Source organism: Callithrix jacchus, chromosome 13, assembly GCF_049354715.1.
Source record: "Callithrix jacchus isolate 240 chromosome 13, calJac240_pri, whole genome shotgun sequence".
Taxonomy (NCBI): domain Eukaryota; kingdom Metazoa; phylum Chordata; class Mammalia; order Primates; family Cebidae; genus Callithrix; species Callithrix jacchus.
The window spans coordinates 89941849-89961250 of NC_133514.1; the positions used below are offsets into that span (position 1 = coordinate 89941849).

General features: G+C 45.3%; 1 protein-coding gene and 1 long non-coding RNA gene across 38 annotated transcripts in view; one reads left to right on the plus strand and one right to left on the minus strand.

Moving 5' to 3' along the window:
- Window positions 1-19402, minus strand: part of PIAS2 (protein inhibitor of activated STAT 2) — a 181550-nt gene that overhangs the window by 113203 nt on the left and 48945 nt on the right. For all 37 annotated transcript variants that reach the window (XR_013525878.1, XR_013525879.1, XR_013525880.1 and 34 more), the window contains one exon: window positions 9960-10044. Coding sequence is in view for 29 of the 37 variants with exons in the window: in XM_035270958.3 (XP_035126849.1) it covers window positions 9960-10044 (85 nt within the window). In the remaining 8 variants the exon portion in view is untranslated. The remainder of the gene's footprint in view (window positions 1-9959; window positions 10045-19402) is intronic.
- On the plus strand, window positions 279-4165 carry LOC144579056 (uncharacterized). The gene is made up of 2 exons (XR_013525886.1): window positions 279-432; window positions 2776-4165. It is a non-coding gene; the product is annotated as an uncharacterized LOC144579056 (long non-coding RNA).

The window sequence follows — 19402 nt, forward strand, 5'->3', positions numbered from 1 at the left end:
TTTCCCTCCCCCACAAAGAGGCTCCCTTATCTCTCACTTTACATACCGGCCCTAGCCCTCCCGCCGCCCAGCTTCCCGCCCAGCAGTTCAAACTGACCAACAGTTGCCCACCACCTCGGCTTTTGGCTTCCCACCCCCCAGCCCTTCAGCCCCCTATAAAACAACCCTGCCCCTCTGAGCGGCGCGGCCATTCTCCTCTTCCTCCCGGCTGGTCCGCCCGGAGGCTCTTTCCTCTCAATAAAGCCTGAACTTAAGGAATTTCCTCTAGCCTGCGGTCCGGTTTTTTCCGAACGAGCTCAGTCTTCCCGCAGAGGGTAGGTCGGACAAATGGTGCCGGAAACCCGGGACGGGAGCTGGGGCCGTTGGCCCGGCCACGGCCCCCCTCCCCGACCTACCCAACACTGGCCCTGCCACCTCCACGTTCCGATTAAGGTAAGCCAAGTTTTTCTTGCTTTGCCTTCCCCCGCTTCCCATCTCCTCTTCCTACGGCATGGTGCAGTTGCTCCCTCTCCGGCGTTCCGCACGGACTCCTTGCCTAGTCTCGGCCGAGCCAAGGTAGTCTTCCATTCCCGCTCCAGGAGCCTTCCGAGGGACAGCCGCCAGACGGGGGACGCCCCTCTGACCGCTTCCCTTTCCGTACTTAATTGTACTCCGGGGAATTTGCAACGAACGGGGACGCCTTTTCGTTGCATCTGCCCATCCGCGCCGGAGAGTCTGTAGCTGCACCTGCCATGGGAAATTCGGAGTCCAAAATACCTCTGAGCACCCCCCTCGGGTGCTTGCTGCGAAATTTTACCAAATTGGGATATTCCCAAACCCTCAGAAAGAAAAAGCTTATTTTCCTGTCCCACGTGGCTTGGCCCCAATACAAACTCAGTAACCAGTCACATTGGCCCCCGACTGGCACTTTTGATTTCAACACCCTCCGAGATCTCGACGATTTTTGTCGCCGCGCGGGCAAGGACAATGATATTCCTTACGTCCAGGCTTTTTGGGACCTCCGTACCCACCCCGACCTATGTTCTTCCTGCTCCACCTACCAAATCCTCTTATCTCGAACCCCCCGTAAATCTTCCTCCACTACCTCTCCCCCTCCCTACTCCTCACCGGAGGATCTGCCTGAACATCTGTCCTCTCCTGCCAATCTCAGCAACCAGTCGCCATCAACGGCACGCCCTTCCCCCACTCCCTCTGCACCTCCTACCTCAGAGGCCATGCCTCGCTCTCCCTCTACTCCCTCCGAGCCCCCTCCCTCAGAGGCCGCACTTCCTCTTGCCTCTCCGGTGGCGGCCCACACCCGCTCCCACCAGCCAGCTATCCTGGCCCCACTCCGAGAAGTAGCAGGCACAGAAGGTTTAATCAGGGTCCATGTTCCTTTCTCACTCCAAGACCTGTCCCAAATTGAGACACATTTAGGATCCTTCTCAGCCAACCCGTCCACATATATTAAAGAATTCCAATACCTCACTCAAGCATAAGAAGCCCTAGTCTGGTATACTCGACTAGACCCAGCCTCCCAAAACAGGGCCACTGTATTAGCCTCCCATTTTATCTCCCAATCAGCACCCGACATAAGAAAGAAACTAAAGAAAGCAGAAGAGGGGCCAGAGACTCCCATCCAAAACCTGGTAAAAATGGCCTTTAAAGTATTCAATGCCAGGGAAGATGCAGCTGAGGCTGCCCGCCAAACTCGCATGAAGCAGAAGGCTGCCCTCCAGACCCAAGCCCTAGTGGCGGCTCTAAGGCCAGCAGGGAACCAGAAGCCCAAGGCCGAAACCCATGCCCCTCCAGGGGCATGTTTCAAATGTGGAAAGGAAGGACACTGGTCCCGAGCCTGTCCACAACCACGGCCACCAACTAAGCCTTGCCCTATCTGTCGGCTCCCGGGACACTGGAAGTCAGACTGCCCCAGCTTCCCCAGGGTGCCGGTTCCTCAAAACAGACACACTGGTGTTACACAGCCGGCAGTCACCCTCAGTATGGAGGAGCCTGCTTGCCAGGAGCCGACCTCCGAGGGAGCTCCGTTCCCCAGTCTACTAGGGCTGCTAGATGACTAGCGGGGCCCTGGCTTTCCGACTCCGGTTACCCTCGCCGAGCCTAGGGTCACAAGACATGGGGGCTACCTACTCCGCACTTCCTTCTTATTCTGGCCATCTCACCCCTTCCCAGGTCTTAGTCATGGGAATCGATGGGACCCCGAGTATCCCCTATCAAACCCCACCACTCATGTGCTCATATAACTCCACTCCCTTCACCCACTCCTTTTTAGTAATCCCCACCTGCCCAGTTCCCCTTCTGGGGTGAGACATCCTTTCAAAGCTGAAGGCCGTCATAACCTTCCCCACCGCCAGCCCACACAGCCTTTTTCTCCTAGCCCTCAATACTCTGCCTCAGAACTCCAGACCCTCCAGTCTACCCCCGGGGTACAGTTCAAGGATGACTGGGCCTTCAGGCATAACCTCCTCATCCTCCCTGAAAAGCAAAGGTACCAGATAATCCAAGACATCCATAATTCACTCCACATTGGGCCTAAAGCCTTATACCAGTTCCTCCACCCACTTTTTCACCCCCACCGCCTCCTCAATACCATACAGGAAGTCCAGTCCTCATGTACTGTCTGCGTGAAAACTAATTCCCAGAGTTCCTGTCATCCCCGGCGCCAGCTTCATCAGCTACGCAGGTTCCTACCTGGCCAAGACTGGCAAATTGATTTCACCCATATGCCAAAGCACAAACAGTACCGGTATCTGCTAACCATTGTTGACACTTTTTCAGGCTGGATTGAAGCTTACCCCACAGCCTCTGAGTCTGCCGGGACAGTAGCCACTCATCTCATTCAAGACATCATCCCACGCTTTGGACTCCCAGCTACCATACAGTCAGACAACGGCCTAGCCTTTATCTCCAAAGTCACTAATGCCGTTTCTACCTCTCTAGGAATTCAGTAGAAGCTACATGCCGCCTACCATCCCCAGTCCTCTGGTAAGGTAGAACGGGCCAATGGCCTAATAAAGGAGCATCTGACCAAGCTCATGCTTGAGCTCCGCCAATCCTGGGTAACCTTACTTCCTATCGCCCTCACCAGAGTAAGAGCAAGCCCCCGGGGCCCATCACAGCTTAGCCCATTTGAGCTGCTGTATGGTTGCCCCTTCCTGCTTTCAACTCCCCCACTGCCAGAGACTACTCCTCTAGACAGCTACCTCCCCTACTTTACTCAGGATTAGGAGGAGGGGCACTAGTCCACTCTCACCTGGCCATAGCCCGACTGACCTCACAACTCCAAGCGGCTATTGATGACTCTACTGAGTCTTTAGCATCACTCCAACGACAGATCACCTCAGTTGCCCAAGTTGCCTTGCAGAACCGAAGAGCCCTGGACCTGCTCACTGCTGAACGAGGAGGGACCTGTATCTTCCTACAGGAAGAGTGCTGTTACTACATCAATGAATCCGGCCTAGTAGAAACCCGAATCGAGAGCCTCCAGAAACTCAAAACTAACCTGCAGAGTCAGAAGTTCTCGGCTGAAGCCACGGCGTGGTGGTCTTCCTCTATGTATACCCTCTTGTCCCCATTGCTTGGGCCCCTAGTAGCTGTTTGCCTAATCTTACTTATTGCTCCTTGCTTTCTACAGTTCCTATAGCGGCGCTTTCAAGAACTGACTCGAGTCACCATCCACCAGATGCTGCTCCAACCCTACCCTGAACGAGTGCAAAAAATAGACCTCTCCCCGACCATCCAGGCTCCTTAGGAAAAGAAATCTCTTCAGAACCCCCATTGACCCTTGTCAGCAGGAAGTAGCTAGAGAGACAACCGACGCCCCTGACCCCCTCTTTTTCTTTTCTTTAAGGAGTCGGGAATGTTTGGAAAACTCTGCCCCTACCGCAAAATCTCTCTCTCTTTCCCTCCCCCACAAAGAGGCTCCCTTATCTCTCACTTTACATACCGGCCCTAGCCCTCCCGCCGCCCAGCTTCCCGCCCAGCAGTTCAAACTGACCAACAGTTGCCCACCACCTCGGCTTTTGGCTTCCCCACCCCCCAGCCCTTCAGACCCCTATAAAACAACCCTGCCCCTCTGAGCGGCGCGGCCATTCTCCTCTTCCTCCCGGCTGGTCCGCCCGGAGGCTCTTTCCTCTCAATAAAGCCTGAACTTAAGGAATTTCCTCTAGCCTGCGGTCCGGTTTTTCCGAACGAGCTCAGTCTTCCCGCAGAGGGTAGGTCGGACAGCCACAATATAAATTGGACAATAGTTCTAAATGGCCAGAGAATGATACCTTCGATTTTTCTATCCTGCAGGGTCTAGATGACTTCTGTCATAAAATGAGAAAATGGCCTGAAATTCCCAACATCCAGGCATTTTTTTTACACTCCAACCTCTCCCTACTCTCTGTTCTAAATGCAACCCGTCCCAAATTTTCCTTCTCTCCCTTCTGTCCGCCCCTCCTGCCTCTGCCAGTTAACTCAGAATCCTCCTTGTCCCTCAACTCATCTGACCTTTCTCCTCCCAGCCTGTCCAATCCAGACCCTAATCCAGGCCCTAACCCCCCCCCCCCAGAGCTTCCTTCCTCTTCCTCAGCCCAAAACCCACCTCCTTAGGCCCCTGCTGTTACTTCCCCACCTCATACTCGGTCTTGGTTACAGTTTAGTCCTGCGGCTAATTCCTTCACCCCTGCCCATCAATTCTCACTTCAATGAGTCTCACCGTACTCAGCAAGCTGAGGTGGCCGAAGCCGAAGGCATAGTTAGTGTGCACATTCCTTTCTCTTTATCCGACCTTTCCCAAATCAGACAATGGTTAGGCTCCTTTTCATCAGATCATCCAAATACTTAACCCAGTCCTATAATCTTACCTGAAGTGACCTAAATGTCTTCCTTACTTCTTTACTCTCTTCCCTGAAGAATGCTTAACATGCATTTTATCATCCAATCAGCCCCTGATATTAAATAAGCCACAGAAAGTAAAATATGACCTTCAAACCCCACAACAGGAAGTAATCAATCTCACCTTCATGGTTCTCAATAATAGGGAAGCAGTTGCCCAGTGGCAGCATATCTCAGAACTACAGATGCTTGCCTCTGCCTTTAGACAAACCTCAGCCTTACCACTGCCTCACAAAGACTTCAAAGCGACCAGACTGCAGCGTCCAGCCACCCTTCCCAGACCTTGCTTCAAGTGTCGGAAACCTGGCCACTGGGCCAAGGAATGCCCACAGCCTGGGATTCCTCCTAAGCCTTGCCCCATCTGTGCAGGCCCCCCACTGGAAGTCGGACTGTCCACCTCACGTTGCTGCTCTCACAGCTCCTGGAGCTTCAACGCAAAGCTCCTGGACTGAATCTTTCCCAGATCTCCTCAGCTTAGCAGCTGAAGACTAACACTGCCTGAACATCTCGGAGGCCCCCTGCACCATCACGGATGCTGAGGTTCGGTTAACTCTTATGGTGGAGGGTAAGTCTATCTCCTTCTTAATCAATATGGAAGCCACCTGCTCCACTCTGTCTTCTTTTCAAGGACATGTCTCCTTGGCCTACTTAACTGTTGTGGGAATTGACAGCAAGGTTCCCAGGCCTCTCAAAACTCAAGTCTGGTGTCAATTAGGCCAGCACTCCTTTCCACATGCTTTCCTAATCATCCCCACTTGTCCAGTTCCCATTAGGCCAAAATATCCTAGCAAAATTGTCTGCCTCCTTAACTATTCCCGGGCTACAGCCATACCTCATTGCCGTCCTCCTCCCTGAGCCCATACCTCCCTCAATAGCTCCCCCGCTTGTGTCCCCTTACCTTAATTCATGGGTGCGGGACACCACCTCCCATCCCTTGCTACAAGTCACTCACCCCTCATCATCCACTTAAAACCTAACCACCCTTATTCCACCCAGGACCAGTACCCCATCCTACAACAGGCTTTAAAAGGCCTAAAGCCTGTTATCATCTGTCTATTACAACATGACCTTTTAATTCCTACAAACTATCCTTACCCTATCCTACCTGTCCAAAAACCAGACAAATCCTGCAGATTAGCCCAATCACTCTTCTCATTAATCAGATTGTGCTTCCCATCCACCCAGTTGTACCAAACCCCAATACGCTCCTATTTTCCATACCCATTTCCACAACTCAGTATTCTATTCTTGACCTGAAAGACACCCTTTTTACCATCCCCTTATACCCCTCATCTCAGCCTCTTTTCACCTTTATTCGGACTGACCCTGACACCCACCGGTCCCACAGTTAACTTGGACTGTTCTTCCCAAGGTTTCCGAGAGAGCCCTCATTACTTAAGTCAAATCCTTTCTCAAAATACTTTTGCTGCTGGGTACCAGGTTTTGCCCTACTAGCCAAACCACTTTATAAACTTACAAAAGGGAACTTAGCTGAGCCCATAGACCCTAAATCCTTCTCCCATTCTTTCCTTTCGTTTGTTAAAAAAGGCCCTGGAAATGGCCCCTCCACTAGCACTCTCCAACTCTTCTCCCAACCCTTTTCCCTTTGCACAGCAGAAGTAAAAGGTTGCACAGCAGGGGTTCTTACACAAAAGCCAGACCCACAACGAGTCACCTTCTTGTCCTCACAGTCCTAGGCTGGCTGTCATGTTTACGCACAACAGCTGTAATACTCCCAGAGTCCCTTAAAAGTACAGGTTATGCCCCACTTACTCTCTATACCTCTCACAACCTCCAAAATTTAGTTTCCTTTTCACACCTCACACACTTACTTTTGGCCCCTCGCCTTCTCCAGCTTTATGCACTCTTTATTGAAACCCCCACAGTAACCATTGCTCTCGGACCTGACTTCAACCCAGCCTCTCACTTAATACCTAACACAAACCCTAAACCCCATGACTGCATCTCCCTAATCCATGTAGAATCCTCCCCATTTCCCCACATTTCTCTTTTTCTTATTCCATACCCAGATCACACATGGGTTATTGATGGCAGTTCTTCAAAGCCCAGTCGGTTGGCACTGGCCAAAGCTGGTTATGCTGTTGTATCCCACTCATCTATTATCAAAGCTGTCACACTTCTCCCCTCCACCACTTCTCAGCAAGCTAAATTAATTGCCCTAACCCATGCTCTTACTCTTGCCAAAGGATTACATGTTAATATTTATACTGACTCTAAATATACCTTCCACATCCTACACCACCATGCTGCCATATGGGCAGAAAGAGGTTCTCTCACTACACAAGGGTCCTCTATTATCAATGCCCCCAGTAAAGGTCCTCCTTAAGGCCACTCTCTCCTCCCAGCCAAGGCTGGAGTTATCCACTCCAGAGGACTCAGGATTCAAGTCACTCCTAAAAAACCCACAGGGTATAGCCCCTCTGAACTCCTATATGGCCGCACCTTTCTGCTTGGGCCTAACCTTATTCCAGACACCAGTCCTCTTGGTGACTATCTTCCAGTCCTCCAACAGGCCAGTCAAGAAATCCACCAGGCTGCTAATTTCCTCTTACCCACTCCAGATACCTGGCCATATGAAAACACCCTAACTGGAAGGTCAGTCCTAGTTAAAAGTCTAATCCCTCAGTCTCTGCAACCTCAATGGACAGGACCGTTTCTGGTAGTCTACAGCACCCCAATCACTGTCCATCTACGAGACACTCCCCAGTGGGTCCATCATTCCAGGATAAAGCTGTGTCCATCAGACAATCAGCCTGACTCCTCCACATCCTCCTGGAAGTAGCAAGTACTCTCCCCCACTTCTCTTAAACTCACCCATATCCCCAAAGTGGAAGAGTAACCCAATATAAACCTAACATACCTTTTACTTTCATTAGGCATCTTTTTCCTAACACCAATACTTAACGCAGTCACCCCTGCTACTTATATCACACCTCAGAAAGTCTCTGTTTGAGTGGTTACTTATAGGTACCACACACTTCCTCATACATCATGAAAACAAAAGCTCTCCCTCCACACAGTTACTCCACTAAACCCTACCACAGCCTTTAACAGCCATGGCCCTTGCTAGTTCCTTTGGTATCCGGGTAAAAGACTCCAACCACCCCCCGCAGAACACTTTCTCATCTTTTCAGTTTACACTTCCAGTTCTGCCTAAGCCAAGGACTTTTTTTTCCCTCTGTGGTTCTTCTTACATCTGCCTTCCTACCAACTGGACAGGCACTTCTACCCTAGTTTTCCTTGTTCCCAAAATTCAGTTTACAGAGACGAAAGCCTCCCTGTTCCCCTTGTGGTCCCGACACAAGCGGGTCATTCCATTGATCCCCTTACTTGTAGGGTTAGAAATTACTACTGCACTCGGCAAAGGCACAGCAGGCCTTACCACTTCAATTGTCACCTTCTGTAGCCTCTCTAATGATTTCTGTGCTAGCATTACAGAAATAACTCAATCACTATCCCTTCTTAAGGCTCAAGTAAATTCCCTAACTGCAGCTGTCCTCCAAAACTGAAGAGGTCTTGATTTACTAACTGCTGAAAAACGAGGTCTTTGCCTCTTCCTAAACGAAGAATGTTTTTATGCAAACCAGTCTGGCCTCATATATGATGCCATCAATAAATGGAAAGACAGAGCCCAAAAGTTTGATAATCAGGCAAATAATTATTTTCAACCTAGCTAGCCACTCTCTAACTGGATATCATTGCTCCTTCCATTAGCAGGCCCCTTTATACCCATTTTTCTCCTTCTCTTATTTGGACCTTGCCTTTTCCAACTAACCTCTCAATTCCTACAAAATTGTATCCAAGCTATAACCAGTCAATATAACAAAATGCTCCTTTTAACAACCGCACAATATTAACCCTTCCCCTAAAATCTCTCAGCAGTCTAAATTCTTTCCCATTTTTATGTTTCCATGCTGCCTCCAATCCCACTCAAAAAAGCACTGAGAAACATGGCCCTATCACCAGTCTGTGCCAGCCTTCCTAATAGGCTACTGCCCTTCACTCTTCATTTCTTTTTTCTTTGTATGACAAATATAAAAAGACAGGAATATAAGGTGTTTTAGGCCAGCTGACTATGCCATGGACAGCATAACCTCTTTGACCTGATGAGTTCTTACTCCAAATGAGTTCTAAGAACTAGAAAGTCTGAATTAACTGGAAAACCACAAAAGGAGAAGAAATGATCAACCCCTGCATTGCCTAATTAACTACGAGACATTCTTCTATTGTTCCTTAATTCTGCCTCAACTGATAAAGCAACTGGACTTTGTGACCGACCTTGGTCAACCTCGTGACTCCAGAGCCTATGACCCCCTCCCAGCTTGCAAAGACTACCCTGAACTGTACTTCGGTAACTTTCCACTGCCTACCCCAAACCTATAAAACCAACTCCTATGCCACCACCCTGTGCTGACTCTCTTTTCAGACTCAGCCTTCCCACACCCAGGTTGCCCACACCCAGGTTGCCCACACCCACATACAGCCATGTTGCTCACACAAAGCCTGTTTGGGGGGGGGTCTCTTCATTCAGAGCGCATATTTAACAAAGATATTCTGAGGTTTTATTCAAAGGCTAACAATTTGTTCTAATAAACAGTATTAACTAAATATTTGGCTGAGTTTATTCAAAATATACTACCCTTTCATAAGAGAAACAGGTCAACTGTTATGGTCTGAATGGTGTATCCCCAAAATTCATACATTGAAGTCCTAACACCCCCAACGTGATTATATTTGGAGAAAGGGCCTTTAAGGAGGAAATTAAAGTTAAATAAGGGCACATGGTAGGTCCCTAATCCAATATGACTGTGTCCTTACAAGAAGAGGAAGACACCAGGGATGCACTAGCACAAAAAAAAGGCCATCTGAGACGTGTGAGCCAAGGAGAAAGGCTTCAGGACAAATCAAACCTGCCAACACCTTGATCTTGGACAGAAGCCTTGAGAATTTTGAGAAATAAAGTGTTGTTTACACTGTCCAGTTTGTGAAATTTTGTTATGGCAGCCCTACAGGTGAATAAACCAATATTCATGAGAAATACATTCCAACATTCCTCTTACCTGGATATGCATATCTCTCTAACTTGCTGAGGTGTCAAAGCGAAAATAAAAAACTTCTCTTGAAATCGCTGAATACTGCTTTGAACTGGGAAGAAAAAAAAGACAGATAGTATTTCAATAACAAATCCAATGCTACAATCACCTGGAATAACCAGGCATTTCTTAAACAGTGCCTGCCATATTCTGAAATTTGTGGTTAGAAGTACTAAACTACATTCATCTTGGAATCATGAGTAAAATCACTACAAAGGGGCTTCTTTAATGTTAACTAAGTAACCACTCTTTATTCTAAAATACTAATGCAGGCCAGGCGGTGGCTCATGACTGTAATCCCAGCACTTCGGGAGGCCAAGGCAGGTGGATCACCTGAGGTCAGGAGTTCGAAACCAGCCTGACCAACACAGAGAGACCCCCTTCTCTGCTAAAAATACAAAATTAGCCCAACGTGGTAGTGCATGCTTGTAATCCCAGCTACTCCAGAGGCTGAGGCAGGAGAATCTCTTGGACCTAGGAGGAGGAGGCTGCAGTGAGCTGAGATTGCGTCATTGCACTCCAGCCTGGATGACAGAGTATGACCCTATCTCCAAAAAAAGAAAAGGTCCTTGTATGTATTACTGCCCACAGTTTTCCTGCTACGTGAACATAAACAAGATGCCACTTGAATATCCAATGTCAGAGGGGTACAACTGTAAGTCATACCAAGTCAGACAAATGTTAATCCTATTAAAATATTCTTTTATTTAAGCACAGGCAGTTTATTATAGCAATTATCCTCCTAGAAATCATATCATAAAATGGTTTATGTTTTTTCAGAACACTATAAAAAGAAGGGAAGAGAGGATGCTGTTTATAATGAAGGCCAAAAAGTAAAATAAAACATTGGATTATAAACATAATTATGGAGCATCAAACACAGAAACATAAGTCTCTCCATTTCTTCAGTTCCTATTCAGTCCTCAACCCTTTCTTTCTTGTTCGGACTCCAGTTTTCACTATCTATAGCTAAGGTCACCAATGACCTCTTAACTGTCAAATGTAATAAACTGTATTTTAAGATTACAAATGAACATGCTGCATTTTAATCTTAATTAATGGCATGAGCACCCAGTCTGTTGAGCCAGAAACCTCAAAAGGTCTATCATAAGTACAAATGGAGTACCAAAAGAAGAGAGTGCAAATGAGGCATTAAAAAGGAAAAACTACTTGCAGAAATAATGAATCATAATCCTACTTTTGATGGAGAGAGAGAATTTACAATCAAACTCCATGTAAAATAATACAAAAAAAACTACCTAGTCACATCACAATCAAACCACTAAAAACCAACAACTATAAAATCTTGAAAGCAACCAGAGACAAAAGAAACAAGGGAACGACAACACAAATAAAGCCAACTTCTCATCAGAAGCAATATAGGCCAGAAGGTATCTTTAAAGTTGTGAAAAAATAACTGTCAACTGAAAATTCAATACCCTTCAAAAGCAAAATGGAAGAATAACTTTGCAGAGAAACAGAGGATATGAGAATTTGTTGGGCCAGGCGCAGTGGCTCACACCTGTAATCCCAGCATTCTAGGAGGCCAAGGCAGGCAGATAACAAGGTCAGGAGATCAAGACCATCCTAACAAGGTGAAACCCTGTCTCTACCAAAAATACAAAAAAGTAGCTGGGCGTGGTGGCATGCGCCTACAGTCCCAGTTACTCAGGAGGCTGAAGCAAGAGAATCACTCGAATTCAGGAGATGGAGGTTACAGTGAGCCAAGATCATGTCACTGCACTCCAACCTGGGCAACAGAGCAAGACTCCATCTCAAAGAAAAAAAAAATTTTGTTGACAGCAGACATACATTACAAGAAATATAAAACAAAATTACCAGTTATTTAAAAACATATAAATTCAAAACCAGATGTTTGGGAATGAAAATCACAACAGTAAGCAAGCAGTAAATATAAAATAATATGCTGTATTTTCTTCTTGTAATTTCCTTAAAATACTGTTGAAAGTTAAAGTGATGGCACTGAAAGGTAGGATTTCTAATATAGGGAGGAAATATGAAAACAGCAAAAAGAATGGAAGGGGTGGATAAATTATCTCCCCAACAGCTGTGTTTCCTGCTTTATTCTGATAAACCTGATTAACTAAATCTCCCTAAAGACCGATTCACTCTTAGCATGCCAAAAGCAGCAGGTGTCTACACCTGTAAAGCTGGGCACAAGACCCTCTGTGAATTCACCAGGAGAAATGTTGGTATTTGAGGCCCTGTCTGGATGACTGGAGTCAACTTATCCTGAAAAGTTCCCAAAAACCATGAACCTTAACCTAGAATGGTTCTACAGTCATGTTGTACATGTATGTTCCACATGTACTTTTATATTAAATTGTACTTACGTGTTGCACATATGCAATATACATGTACGATCTGTAGAATTTGCAGTTTAATGTTAGTATTTTGTGTCATAATAGACATATTCTTGCTGTGCCTTTAATTTTTCTGACTTATCTTTTACTTTACCTAGCATTTATTTGCTGTCAAATTTTCAGTCCAGATTATGATCCCAAATAACCACCCTAACCATTTATAGAATAATGGATCTGTGTCACTATACTATAAATAGCCTCCAGGAACTTACAGCAACAGAAAACTAGTGCATATGTTTTAATAAAAATCTAATTTGTATTAACATTGACAGTTTTTAGATAAGTCAATTTTATTAAAGAACAGCAGCCAAAAGCATGCTAAACTTTCCATACAGTAAATTTGTTAGCTAAATGGTCATTTTAACATAAACCATGAGAAAGAGTGCAGGATGCAAAGTAAAGTATGCAGGTTTTGCAATTTATTTTCTCCCCACTGTCTACAATTTGGAAATCAGAAAACCCAATTCTTCAGAGATTCCATGAATGCCTTTAGATTAAGAGAAAATAAAAGGAAAAAAGACCATGACTCAGGGCATGAATTAAATATGGCTTTATTCAAACCCTTTCCTTTTTCAACAACCCTTCATAATGTAGATTCTATTTTCCAAATATAACCACATTATCTCCCATTATGTCCTACTTTTTATATATACTTGACATACTTCCAATTGAGTAGTGGGGTCTTTATCACCCTCCCTTTGAATCTGAATGGCCTTTTATAATACCATCAACCAACAGTATACAATTTAAGTGACACTGTACAGCTCCAAGGCTGAACCATAGAAATACCACACACTTCTTCCTTGCTCTGTGGGGACACTCATTCTTGGAACCTAGCTCTCATGCTATAAAGAAGCCCAAATTAGCCAGGTGCTATGGCTCACACATGCAATCCCAGCTCTTAGGGAGGCAGAGGCGGGAGGACACCCTGAGCCCATGAGTTGGAGACCTGCCTTGACGATATAGTGAAACTCCGTTCTCCACAAAAAGGAAAAAAAAAACAAAATGACAAAAAATAAATAAATAAGCATAAGAAGCCCAAATTAGACCACATGAAAAAGCCACATAAGAGTCATCCAGCGAAGAGCCAAACTAAGCCCAAGTCATCAGATGGCACAGCTGCCAGACATGTCAGGGAAGATGCCTCCAAGTGATCTGAGCTTCTAGCCAAGTGCATCTCAAGGTAAGGTCTTCTCAGCTAAGACCCCAGACATCTTGGAATAAGAATCAAGCCACCTATATACTGCCCTTCCAAATTCCTGACCAGAGAATTCATAACCATAATAAAATACCTGCTTTACATCACTATGTTTTGTAATACTATATTAGACAGCAACAGTAAATAAAATAATGCCACGTTATGAATTTTAGCATAATTTTATCAATTCCAAATTATACTCAGATTCATTTATAGTTACTAAATGAGTAGGCTACTGGTATGACATAATAGCTATGACTGCTCTAAATCTATAGGCCCTTTTTTCCTCTTTATTAATTTTTAAACTTAACTAGACCAAAATATAACAATCTTATATCCTAGACTTAGCCCTACTGGTTACATCCACATTATTTAGGTGTAGGAAACAGGTTTATAAGAGTGAGAAGAATCCACACCCAGACAATGGATTGATCTGCAAGGCTAATTTACTTTCTGTAGAAAGGGTGCAACTCACTGGCAAGTCTTGCCACGAGAGCACACCTGAACAAAGGAGACAGGGACATTTATGACTTTCATAACCTAAAGCAATCGTCTTACTGCTGTGTCCAGTTTCCACTGGCCAGAACAGAACCTCACATTCCATGGTTAACCCAATTAAGGGAAGAAGAGGAAGCTAGTCAGGAGAAGGTCCGGAGGGTTTCCAAATAAAGAATGGCATGCACCAGGGTTTGGACCTTACCCAGTTCTGTTCAGACATGCCAGAGCGAGTCAAGGTAGCTGATTTAAGATGTAGCTGATTTAGAGAATATATATACATGGGTATAGGTTTATGCTAATAGCAAATAATGGCCATAGAGCAACAGATTGTAACTCCTTATAATGTAGTCTAAGATATAAACTTTGAAGAACTTTCTCATATCTCACAATTCCCTCCTCTTTATTTCATAATTCTTCAAATTTATTAATAGGCCCTTGCTTCGTTGTTTGGCTTGGACTTCCAACAAAATAATTTCTCGGGTCGGGCACAGTGGCTCACACCTGTAATCCCAGCACCTTGGGAGGCCGAGGCGGGTGGATCACGAAGTCAAGAGATCAAGACCACCCTGGTCAACACAGTGAAACCCTGTCTCTACTAAAATATAAAAAATTAGCTGGGCGTGGTGGTGCGCGTCTGTAGTCTCAGCTGCTTGGGAGGCTGAGGCAGGAGAATTGTTTGAACCCGGGAGGCGGAGGTTGCAGTGAGCGGAGATCACGCCACTGCACTCCAGCCTGGCGCCTGGTGACAGAACAAGACTCTGTCTCAAAAAAAAAAAGTAATTTCTCTGGATAGGGTGGAGGAGGAGTTGGAGATAGGTTAGCGAGGGTAGTATTAACAAGCCTTTTCACAAGTCTTTGAACACGGGCTATAATACAACATCCTACAAGAAGAAGTATACTTAATACTGATGCCAAAGTGTCCTTCCATTTGCCGAACCAGTTCTCTAGGCAGTTTGAAATGGGGTTATTTACTCTGATATTTTGGCTAGTTCATTAGTTAGGGCCGTTAAGCCTCTCATGTTACTTCCACCTGGAGCTGTTATTTGGAATGAAAGCACAGCACTGGGTCTTAATTACTACACAAACACCACCCTTTTCAGCTAACATCATGTCAAGAGCAATCCTGTTTTCCCACGTCATTTCCCACTGCTCTGCGATTCCCTTAACAGCATCCTTGGTATAGTTAACAAATTGTTGTTGATTATAATATACCAGTCTATGTTTTTATTTATTGTCACCCACTAGAAGAGTGTTGATTCAAATCCAGCAGCTCTCTCATCTCTGGCTATAAATTCATTTTGAACTCCTCTTGGGACCCCAATTGCAAGTGAGTACACATGAGAATCAAAGAACCCATATGGGGCTCCTCAGGTATGTCATTGGTAGGTTCCCTCTATCTTTGCTTGATGAAATGCCAAGGTAAAAGGAACAGCCAATTGTACTAGAGTGCAAGTACCACTCCAGTTATTAGAGTGTCCAGTAAGGGTCCCCCACAATACCACCATACATCTGCTCAGGGATGGCTGATGGAAGACTGATGGGTTAGCTCTCGAAAGTATCCTACTTCACTGCATCCTGTGAAATTTCCAAGGAATATTGAGTTCTCCTCCTTCTGCCATGAGATACACAAAGCAAACCCTACCTGGGAAGATGGAGGCTGAATGACCTTTGGGGCTGATCCTGCAGGGTGTTAGACCTCAGGATACAAGAGAGAGAGAGCTTGGCACAGTCAATGGTTCCAGACAGTAAAATCTTGAAAGAGAGCTATCATGCATTCCAGGTCAGTCTGGTGAGAGGACCACTTCAGTGGGAAGGGGACAATCTGGGCCTCTGGCCTGCCATGTGCACTAACAGTCGCTTTTATTTAGCAAGCAGATGGAATATTTCATCCATTCTAACCAGGCATTTGCATCTTGCTCAATAGCTAAGGTTTATTTCTGTCTCAATAGCTAAAGTTTATTTCAGATCGTTTATCTGCAGTACCAATACCTTTGTTTTATCATTAGGGGTGGGAATAATTGGAACAGCTGATGTTTGATCTAAGACTGAAATGGCTAGGACTGGAGAAGAGGAAGGAGGAAGAGAGAGACGGTGTATTTAAAACATACCTACAGGATATCTTTCCTGTTTACATTTGCCCCAATGCCATACAGGCAATTTATAACAGGTTTGCTATCCATAATTGTAGAAATAATGATAGAAATGAGGATAGGGTTGCATTGGTAAATTTTGCAATCAGGGGTAGAGGTCCCTTTAGTGAAGTAGAGGCTAGATCTGAGATCAGTACAAATTCCTCCTGCAGAGGTCCAGCCTCTATATTGGGTATTGTATAAGACGTTGTCCCAGCTATTGCACAGCTGCCAGTCTGTAGGGACAAGGAATCAACGCCTGGGCTGTAACTTGTTCCATCAATGAGGACTAGGAACTGCCAAACTGGTTAGGGGGCCATTTCATAAGTATTTCTCCGAGGAAGTTAACTGTCTTTGACTATGTACGTTTCCACAAGACATTACTAGGCAAGCATCAAAGGTTATAACTTGAGGGAATCTGATCTAGGTATATTAATGATAAAATGAGGAGAAGCAAAAGGAAGGAAATAAAAATATCAAGTAAGAATACATCAAATTTTTCTTAATTTTAACTTGGTAGGGCTCAGTCTGGGAACAACTGCCCAGAAACCTGAGGGAGTGGACGCATTCTTTACTCGAGTATGATGGGTCCATCCCTTCTCGGCGGTGCACACAGCAGTCTCAGTGGTCAGCAGCACAAGTCAGGGTCCTTCCCAAGCTGGCTCAAGCTTCCCTCCTTTCCATCCTTTAATGAAGACGTGATCTCCAAGCCGACATTGGTGTACTGGAAATTCCAAAGGTGGTGCCTGTGCTAAAAGACCTCTGGTTTTAAGAGAGGAGAGGGTAGAAGACAGACCAGGTATATAATTTCTAAGAAACTGATCTTTGGTTTCAAATGTAGGAACATCAGCTGAGGAATGTAAGTAATGCAGTCCATATAGCATCTCATATGGAGATGAACCTATGTCTTTCCGGGGACCATCCTGATCCTAAATAAAGCAATAAGAAAGCATTTGGTCTACAGTAACTATGTTTCTAAAATTAAATGATTTTTTTTTTTTTTGAGACGGCGTTTCGCTCTTGTTACCCAGGCTGGAGTGCAATGGCGCGATCTCGGCTCACCGCAACCTCTGCCTCCTGGGTTCAGGCAATTCTCCTCCCTCAGCCTCCTAAGTAGCTGGGATTACAGGCACACGCCACCATGCCCAGCTAATTTTTTGTATTTTTAGTAGAGACGGGTTTCACCATGTTGACCAGGATGGTCTCGATCTGTTGACCTCGTGATCCACCTGCCTCGGCCTCCCAAAGTGCTGGGATTACAGGCATAAGCCACCGAACCCGGCCCAATTAAATGATTTTTAAGGGTCTAATTCATTCTTTCTACTCTCCTTGAGGTGGAAGGATGCCAAGGAATCCAAGGAATACGACATTCCCAATCTACGTCTAATGTCTGGGCCAATTTCTTAATGATACCTGCGGTAAAGTGAGTTCCACTGACTGAGTCAATGTTATTTATCAATCCAAATCTGGGTACAACATGCTCAACTAAGGCCTTTACTACATTATTAGCAGTAGCTTTCGAGAAAGGAATAGTTTCTACCCAATGAGTGAGATGATCAAGTATCACCAAGTATCTTTATCAGCCTACTGGTGGCATATCAGTGTAACCCACTTGTAGACTTTGGAGTGGCCTTAACCCCGGAGTTCTTCCACCCAGAGGTAATTTCTTCAAAGCCTGCTTATTTGTTTTCTTGCAAGTGAAGCAGCCATCTGTGACCTGCTTGGCCAGAGTATAAATTCCAGTACATCCATAGACTCTAAGAACTGCATCATACAAAGCCTGAGGGCCCCAGTGGTGTTCCCCCGGTGCAGATGAGATAAGGCTTGTCTCCTCCGGGGCTTAGAGAGCATCACCTTCTGGTCCGGGAGAATCAATTTCCCATCTATATTTTTGTTAGCTCTAATTTCTGTCAGTTTCTCCTTCTCAATAGAAGAGAAAATAGGAACCATTTTAGGAGAAAGAAGGCAGGGAGTTAGATGAGAAATTGGCTCAGTGGCCACGGTACTCATAGTCAAGTACCCTCCAAAGACAATTTTTCTACTTTCTTCCAACTAATAAGGCAGTAGCTGCCAGACTGGATACACTGGGGCCACCCACTAGCAACCAGATCCAAGAAGACTTACTTTAGATAGAAAGGCAACTGGCTGCCAGTGACCTCCATGTTCTTGAGTGAGCACCCCCAGGGTTACCCCCTTATCCACATTCACAAAAGATAGAAAGGTTTCTCCAAGGAGGGTAAGGCCAAGACAGGGGCAGACATTAAACGTGCCTTCAGTTCAGTCACTTGATCTATCTCATTAGAGGACCATAAGAGTGGGTCTGGTCCTCTTTTAGTTTTTCATGTAACAATTTACTTCTTAATACATAGGAGTAAATCCATAATCTGCAATATCCAATTAGCCCTAAGAATTTTCTGAGCTCCTGTTTTGTTTTGGGTAAGGGTAAAGATACAATCCCTTCAACTGGTTCAGGCCCAATCCTTCTTTTGCCTGCACTAATTAGATGGCCTAAATATCTAACTTCTGGTTCAACATACTGACGCTTTTCCTTTGAAACTTATAGACCCTCTGAATGCAGGTGACTTAAAAAGTATGTGGAACACTCACTCACCTTCTCTATACCCTCACCAAATATAAGAATATCATCCATGTACCAAATTAGACATAACTGTGTTGGGCTCGCCACTTCTCAAATTCTGCAAACCCTTAGGGTAATATGGTTCATTAGTACTATTGTTTTTGCCCTGTGTGGGGAACCTCCCATTCAAAGGCAAACAGATCTTGATTGTTTTCAGCCAGAGGGCATGCCCAAAAGGCATCCTTCAAATCTATGACAGTAAACCATTGGTGACTATAGGGAACTTTGTTAAGAATAGTATATAGGTTTGGCATGGTTGGATAAGTGGTTTGCACTATTTTATTTATGGCTCTAAGACCCCTTACTGATCAACAGGATCTATCAGGCTTCCTGACAGGCAAGATAGATGTATATATGGAGACATACAAGGCTCTAAAAGCCCATCTCTAATGAGACCTTCAATCACAGGTTTCAATCCTATTCAACCTTCTAGGGGGACTGGGTACTGCTTTCTCATAGCCACCCCCCCCCAGGAATCTTTAAATGAATTTGTATTGGGGGAATCTGGAGCCTCCTTCAATTTCCTTCTCTTGACCATACATCAGGGTGAATTTTCTTTTCAT